Here is an 8334-nt window from a genome sequence, read left to right on the forward strand (position 1 = left end):
GTACACAATAATACCAATGGCAGGGAAATGGACAGCCAAGGTAAAGCCTTCAGGACTATACATCCCAATCAAACACACATGCACGCACACACACACGCACGCAAACACACACACACACACACACACACACACAAACACACACACACAGACTACTGGGACACAAACGGAAGGGCTTATTAGAGCACTGGTCTTGAATTTGCATCGTAACCTTCGCACGGCAGGGATCTCCAGGGATGCAGCTGATCACTCTCGCGCAAGCCTGCACCGAGCCGACGCTCTCACGCTAAAACTATGGCTTACAAACCCAAACGAGGATGTTTCAGGGGCTGGCATGGAGCAAGATCTCCGTAGGCTTTAGACCTCCAGTACTTTGATTGAAGGCTGATCTGTAATATGGCTGACAGACGTGAAATCTCGCAGCATGGCTCCGAGGCACTGTCCTGGCTGTCAGCGCGAGGGCGTCTGTTCAAAACTCTTTCTATTTAGCGACTGCGTTATCAGTCCCTTTAGCGCTGGTCTCGCGGGAGGAGGTAGTGCGGGTATTCCCCTGGGAATCGAGGGTGAAGTCTGAGAGACTAGCTGAAGCTAATTCTAACCACACGGGGCTCCTTTTCACGGCTTTGTCTTGTCAGAGAGTGTCTGACTCATCGTTCTTCCCAGCCGGGTGGTCTTGTCCAGCCAGATTCATCCCATGCTAAGCAGGACCGCCTCACACTTTGCTGTGGCAAAACTAATGAAAACATGATAAATAAAGTGAGATACATACTGTAACAGTATGGCTGATATAATGTGGCACTGCTGTCTCAACACACACGTACATACATACATACATACATACATACATACATACATACATACATACATACATACATACATACACACACATGCACACACAGATGCATGCACGCACACACGCACACACACACACTCACACACACACTCACACACAGTGTACACTTCATAGTGTACTTCATGAAAATCACATAGGTAACACTTTATAACAAATATCCATTATAATGCATTTGTACATGATAGAAAATCAGCTAATTAGAAATGGATTGTAAATTAATTAGAAGAAGTAGTAGAAGTAATTACAAAGAACCAATATATGAGGTTGATGTAGGAATCAAACCCTCAACTGATAACTGAGCCTCATGTAGAGATCTGTCTTGTGTATTACTATAATACTATAGGAGATTTGGGTTTGCAGTTCTGGGTATAAATCTAATAATAATTGACTGTTAATGTATCATCGTTTCGTAACAAACAGTTATGATATTAGTTCTACAGTGTTAGCATCACATCAGTGAGGCCACCTGCTTTCTCTTAATGTCACCAGTGGACACATTCATTTCACACAATTTCTACACACACACACACAATTTCTACATACACACACACACGCACACACAATTTCTACACACACACGCACACACACATCATTTCTACACGCACACACACAGACACACACACACACACATCACCATCAGCCATCAATCTTCTCTGAGTGTCTGCAGAGACACACACCATGGTGCGGACGAGGGGGGCTGTTGAGGGCTTCTGGAAGGCTCCGCGGCTTCCTGTCTGCCCGGGGTAGAACGCAGAGTGAATCAGCAGGCAGGGCACGTCTGCCCCCCCAGAGATGGGCCTCTCCCCCCAGCCACCCACAGAAGACCCCGACCAAGCCCCCGTACAGCCTATACCCCCCACCCCACGGGTGCCCACCTGCCTGCCTGACACCCAGCGGCAGGGAGAGACGACGAGAGAGGGAGGAATGGAGGGAGAGAGAGAGAGAGAGAGACTAGGAGAACCCTTGCCACGTTACATACTGAAGCACAGAGCTGTCCAGAGACTGTATGGTTTTCTGCACAAACCAGCGCAATTTACCGTGGCATCGCACTGGGAGAGCCAGAGGCAGAATGAGCCCTGGGTGGAGGCGTGTCTGCCGGTTTGGACAGGGGTTCGAGCCAGAGGTGGAATTCGGGGGAGGGTGAAGGTTGGGTTAGCCGGTAGATTGATGTGAGAGCTCCCAAAGACAATTCTTTTTTAGGGGGGGGGACATGAAGCTAGATTCAGAGGGGTTCCTGACATTACCTGCATAGATCACCCCTGGGATGCCCTGCCTGATCTTTTCTGCCCAGGTTAAGGGTACGAGGGAGGGGCATAATGTGCCGTCGAACCCCACAGGAGACGTCCATCTTGTTCTGCCTATAATGATTCTGCCTTAGAGCTTGTTTATATTTAATATGCTCTAATGTGAGTATATACTGTAGATAGTAATATCAAGTACAAACAGCATTAGAGGCGGAGCTGGAGTCGTCTCTATTGTCAATAGAGGCAGGTTTAATTGAAGAAAGGGCTTTTTTTTACTCTATATTACCAGAGATACATGCAGTGTGACAATATCATGCTGACTTCATCGGGGTGTGACCGCAGGGTCCCTGGTGACCTCATCAGTGTGTGACAGGGGGTCATGCTGACCTCACTCTTGAGACAAGGTTGTCCACTTATACCATTATTTTTTTTACATATAGTTATGCTTTGGCTGCCAAACCTACTGTGGGGTCAACCAGAGTGTGGTCCAGAGAGGGCGGAGTCATCTCCGGGATCAGGTGACGCACTTGATGATGTATGCGTTCTGAGACCTGTGTTGATACTGTACCTATAAGTGGTCTGAAAAGCATTTAGATCAATACCTGGTCGTCTGATCTTACCCCGAGAGCGTCCAGTCCTCCGCGCTATCTCTCCGGAGAGAGAGAAAGAGAGAGAGAGAGAGAGAGAAAGAGAGCGAGAGAGACCTGTGGTTCCAGAGATGAATACAGCAGCAGAGCTTTAATCAGTTCTGTCCCATCACCCCCTGCTCCCTCTCCACTCCCCTGAGGAACTCTCCCACCGCGGCGCTCGCCATCCCGCCCGGCGCGCCACGCCACCGCCGTCATAGCCGACGCCAAGTCGATATCTTATAATGTAAAAATTTGATAGCCAATTCAGGGGCCGGCTTCTGCCCCCGCATACCAAATGAACCGCGGTCCGATGGGATTGCAGAACTGAACCTGTCCAAAGTGGGACCGGGAGGGAGGGAGGCTTAGAAAGAATGAGAAGAAAGAGGCTGAACATAGCGGGTCGGTCCAGCCGTCTCAACGCTAAGCTCTAGTGACCCCCTTGAAAGCGCGGTAAATTATTCATTAAGAGTAAAACGCCTTGTTTCTTGTGAAATTACCTTTCTCTCTCTCTCTCTCTCTCTCTCTCTCTCTCTCTCTCTCTCTCTCCCTCGTCTCTCCCCTTCACACTAGCTGCTGGAATAATTAGTTATAGCCACTCTCAGATTTTAATCATGCTACAGAAGGAGAAGCTGTCTACAGTGAATGACTGGAGAACCCCCCCCCCGCCCCCCCACGCCCCCACCCCCCCTCCATAAACCATTGCTGAAATCTGAACAGCGCCTTGGTTCTTTAATTAAAAATGTATGTCATATTAGAGATGAAGATTTCAACTCGCCTGCCAGGAAAGCGGAAGGCTTATTGAACTTGTCAGCTCCCCAGGACCGGCGCCGGATTCCCGCACCCCCCCCCCCCCACCCCCACTGTGCGTGGCTCTGCCCACAGACTCCCCTCCTCGCTCCTCAGCGGTCCCCGATGCCTCTGCAGGAAGCTGAGGAGTGAAATTTGAATAGTCATCCATTTCACCAAGTCTATTTTGGGGAACAATAGTTTTCTATCTGGTTGACTCGGGTCTCGCTGTCTCTGTCTCTCTGTGACAGAACAGTTATTGCCCAGATTTGGGCTAAGTTGCTGGGTGATTCCGGCGCTGTGCGAGGGTAATTGCGTGACACGGTTGTTAGGGTAAGATGGCGCACCTGTCACTTTAACTGGCAGATCATGGCCCGTGGAGCCGGAGGGACCGTGTGGATAATTCCTCTCTGTCACCCTGTGGAGAGAGAGAGGGCCTAAGGCCTGCACTCACTAACGCTCAATGAGTCACAATTACCACGGCGACAGAGCCCGCAGCCCCCCTAACCCCCCCCCTAACCATCCCCACCCTCACCCCCCCAAGACCCCTGGCGTCCGCCACCCGCACTTCCAACAAATCCCAGCTCCGATCTGCGCCGAAGTCACATCGGCTTTTCCGTCAGACCCGTTTCGCATTTAGAGAACCCCCAGTCTCCGCGGGCAGTACGTTCCCTCGCCTACTATCGCTCAGCCCGACGGCCCTCCTGAAAGAACGGTCTCCCGCCTGTTCCTAACCTTCAGCAGGATGACTCACGGTCATTACAGATGTGTATCTCAAAGCCGTTTGCCATCTGCTCCGGAGAGGGAGAACCTCATCCTCTTTTGTTTTATTGGCTCGGTAATCCTCCATTAAGGCAGTTTGAACATGCGTCTCAGACTCTTGCGCCGTGCGGTCAATGACACCTCCGACAGCTCCCGCTGGTCCAGACACTTCAACCCTCGGTTCAACAGGGGCGCCGGTCTTCTGCTAATCTCTCCACGCTGCCTCCCTACCCCCCGCCCCTCTCAACCCCCTCCCTGAGTGCTGCACTCACCTATTCACATCGTCGAAACCAAATCATCATTTCAACCCGGCTATGCCTCAGCGAGATTGGATTACGGAGGGCGATAACACCTTGTTGTTCAGTCGCCGTTCCCTATTGTTGACAGGGAACGCGCTTCGTAAACGCGCGCGGGGGCGTACGCGTCGGCAGAGTCGCCAGGATGTGCAGTGGAAAAAAAGTGACATGGCGGTTTCATCGCGATTCGTAGCGTCACGTGCGCGTAGCCGCCGAAGGCCATTTTGGAGAAATCCCACACTGGGGCTCCCCAGCGCCACCCGCAGGAAGCCAGGCCGCCCTCCTCCGCCCCGGCGGACACGGTTCCAGAGGGTTCGATGAGGCAAACCCAAACTGGCGCTTCGCCAGCGGACCAACGGCGGAGGGCAGAATTTGTTTCGCCGGACGTATGTCCCCCCAGGGTTTGACTCGAACGAAAAATCGATCGTCTAACAGCTGTTCGATCCCGTCATGACTAAAGCGAGGATTTTTCGGGAGGCGCCCTCGAAAATCAGATTCGAGTGGCGGGAGTCCTCGCCTTTCCCTTTCTGTCTGAGCGAGGAGGACGGCCCTTGCGGTGCGCAGAATTAGGCTGAGGCAGCAGGCGGGGGGACCCGACACCCCCCTCGAGGGTAACACCAGGCCCCTCCCACCGGACGCCGATACCGTGCCACAACCCAGGCAGCGAGTGCCCTCTAAAGAATACGTTGAAATGCGATCCGCGTCGCTATAGAAGGAAATACATGTTTTAGAGAGACAGGAAATCAATACGGTCGACTGTCTGGAATGCAAGTGGACAAATCTGGCAGCCCGGAAAACCTGCATAAGTTGGAATAGGAATGAGTGAGACTTAATAATCCTGACTAAGCCTGTATAAGGAAGCCCTGGCTCTAAGACTGGGAATGGATCAGAGCACCAACTGAGCAACATGCATTATGTATCAGTGCAAAACCTCCGGGCACACTGGGAAAAGTCCTGCCCTGACAGAGAGCGCCTACACACACACACACACACACACACACACACACACACACACACAAACGCACGCATATATGCTCGCACACACGAAGCACACGCTCTCTCCTTCTTTCTCTCTCTCTCTCTCTCTCTCACACACACACACACACACTTTCTATAGGCCTAGTCCTAATAGGCTATTGTTCATACACCACACACACACACAGAGTTAACCAACACAAACATAAACTGACAAATACATACACAGACACACACACACATAGACGGACAGATAGACAGACACACACACACACACACACACACAGATAGACAGACACCCACATCCTCTCAATGGTGAGATCAAAAGCACAGAGCAGCACTCCAGTCTTCCACGGCAGGGAGAGCCTACCTGCTAATAGATCATTATCAACAAATAATTACCCTTTACTCCAGCCCACACACACGCACACACGCACACACACACACGCACACACACACACACACAACACACACGATCCACACGCCACCGCAAAGCTGGGCGGAGTAGACCATCTTATCGCGTCTTCACCTCCCTCGTCTTCCCTGTCCTCCTTAAATTAAAACATTAAATGACTTAATTGCACACGTGGTTCATGCTGTTGCCCTCATCCACCTCCCTACCTCAGTAGAAGAGGCACCACAGCAATAATTGTTTCCCCCCACTCTGGTTCTCACTCTGGGGCTTACATCTCCACCTCCATCCCTCGGGTCTCTCCAGTATAGGCAGGAGGTGTAGGAGTCTGTTTCTAATTCACCTTGAGGCTCCATCAGCCCAGCGAGTTACTAGAGCAATATAGCTCCTATGGAAATCAGATCTAAAGGAATATTATATATTTTTACAGCCTGAACAAACAAAAGAATGTAGCAGCAATATATACGTACTGTAGCTGCAAAACCTCAAACATTCATTATGAGTGTAATACTGATGGAGTGTTACTGGTGCTGCTTTCGGAGGTGGGATTGCTAAATTAAGTATCGACTGAACCCTTAATTTGTTTTCTGTACTTGTTTCTGTCTCCCCTTCTCCCTTGCTAATAACTGCCTTCATTAATGTTCTTGTTTTCACTCTTTCTTTCTTTCTATCACTCTCTCTTTCTCCCTTTCCATCTAAATCCCTCGCTTTCTCTCCTGCTCTCTCTCTCCTGCATTCCCTCTCTCCTGGTCTCTCTCTCCTGCACTCTCTCTCTCTCCTGCTCTCTTTCTCTCCTGCTCTCTCTCTCTCTCCTGCTCTCTCTCTCTCCTGCATTCCCTCTCTCCTGCTCTCTCTCTCCTGCTCTCTCTCTCTCTCTCTCTCTCTCTCTCCTGCTCTCTCTCTCTCCTGCATTCCCTCTCTCCTGCTCTCTCTCTCCTGCTCTCTCTCTCTCTCTCTCTCTCTCCTGCTCTCTCTCTCTCCTGCATTCCCTCTCCTGCTCTCTCTCTCTCTCTCTCTCTCTCTCTCTCTCTCTCTCTCTCTCTCTCCTGCTCTCTCTCTCTCCTGCATTCCCTCTCTCCTGCTCTCTCTCTCTCTCTCTCTCTCTCTCCTGCACTCTCTCTCTCTGGCATTCTCTCTCTCCTGATCTCTCTCCTGCTCTCTCTCTCCTGCTCTCTCTCTCTCCTGATCTCTCTCTCCTGCACTCTCTCTCTCCTGCTCTCCCTCTCTCTCCTGCTCTCCCTCTCTCTCCTGCATTCTCTCTCTCCTGCTCTCTCTCCTTCTCCCTCTCTCTCCTGCTCTCTCCTGCTCTCTCCTGCTCTCTCTCTCTCCCTCTCTCTCTCCTGCTCTCCCTCTCTCTCCAGCTGGCCCTGGGTCAGGAAGAGGACTACTCCGGCCCCAAAGGCTCCTCGGATGAGCCCGCTAAGACGGCGGGTCTGCTGGGCGGCCAGGCCCCCGTCTCCCCCCTGAGCCGCTGGATGCTCAACAGCAAGAGCCGGGCGGCCAACGCCACATCCCTGGAGCTCCCCTACCGCTCGCCGGTGCCCTTCTCCAAGCAGGAGTTCTGGGAGATGCTGGGCAGCGACCTGCTCAAGTCGGACGCCTCGTCCAGCTCCCGGGTCAAGCGCAGGCCCATCGTCAAGACGGGCAAGTTCAAGAAGATGTTCGGCTGGGGGGACTTCTACTCCAACATCAAGACGGTGCGCCTCAACCTGCTCATCACCGGCAAGATCGTGGACCACGGCAACGGCACGTTCAGCGTCTACTTCCGCCACAACTCCACGGGCCAGGGGAACATCTCCGTCAGCCTGGTGCCGCCCGTCAAGGCGGTGGAGTTCGACCTGGAGCGCCAGAGCGTCGTCTACCCCAAGGACTCCAAGATCTTCAACTGCCGCGTGGACTACGAGAAGGTGGACCGCAGCAAACGCACCTCGCTGTGCAACTACGACCCGTCGAAGACCTGCTTCCAGGAGCAGACGCAAAGCCACGTGTCCTGGATCTGCTCCAAGCCCTTCAAGGTCATCTGCATCTACATCTCCTTCTACAGCACGGACTACCGTCTGGTCCAGAAGGTCTGCCCGGACTACAACTACCACAATGAGATGCCCTACCTGCCCTCAGGCTAGAGAGGGGTCCCAGAGGGGCAGCTAGGGAGGGGGCAGTGAGGAGTTGTTGGGGGCTAATAACTCGTAATTGTGTGAGGGAGGAGTGAGACAGGGGAACCGGAGGTTGAGAACGTTCCTCCTAGCTTTGGGAGAACTCTTCGCGTGGCATACCTTTCCCGTAGCCCGGCTACCGCTACCTGTAAAATCGTATATATATGCAAAAACATACAGTATGCCTACAATGAGGAGTTAGGAATGCCAGCATTCATCAGTGGTAG

At 52.2% G+C, this 8334-nt stretch overlaps 1 protein-coding gene across 1 annotated transcript in view; it reads left to right on the top strand.

Annotated features, from left to right (window-relative positions):
• Nucleotides 1-8077, top strand: part of LOC311318040 (neurexophilin-1) — a gene marked incomplete at both ends in the record, with an annotated part of 10349 nt that extends 2272 nt beyond the window's left edge. Inside the window, one exon of the mRNA XM_084449227.1 lies at nt 7316-8077. Within this exon, the coding sequence (XP_084305353.1) occupies nt 7316-8077 (762 nt within the window). The remainder of the gene's footprint in view (nt 1-7315) is intronic.
• Nucleotides 8078-8334: the final 257 nt, after the last annotated feature.

Source organism: Borostomias antarcticus (genome assembly GCF_949987555.1).
Source record: "Borostomias antarcticus genome assembly, chromosome: 14".
Classification (NCBI taxonomy): domain Eukaryota; kingdom Metazoa; phylum Chordata; class Actinopteri; order Stomiiformes; family Stomiidae; genus Borostomias; species Borostomias antarcticus.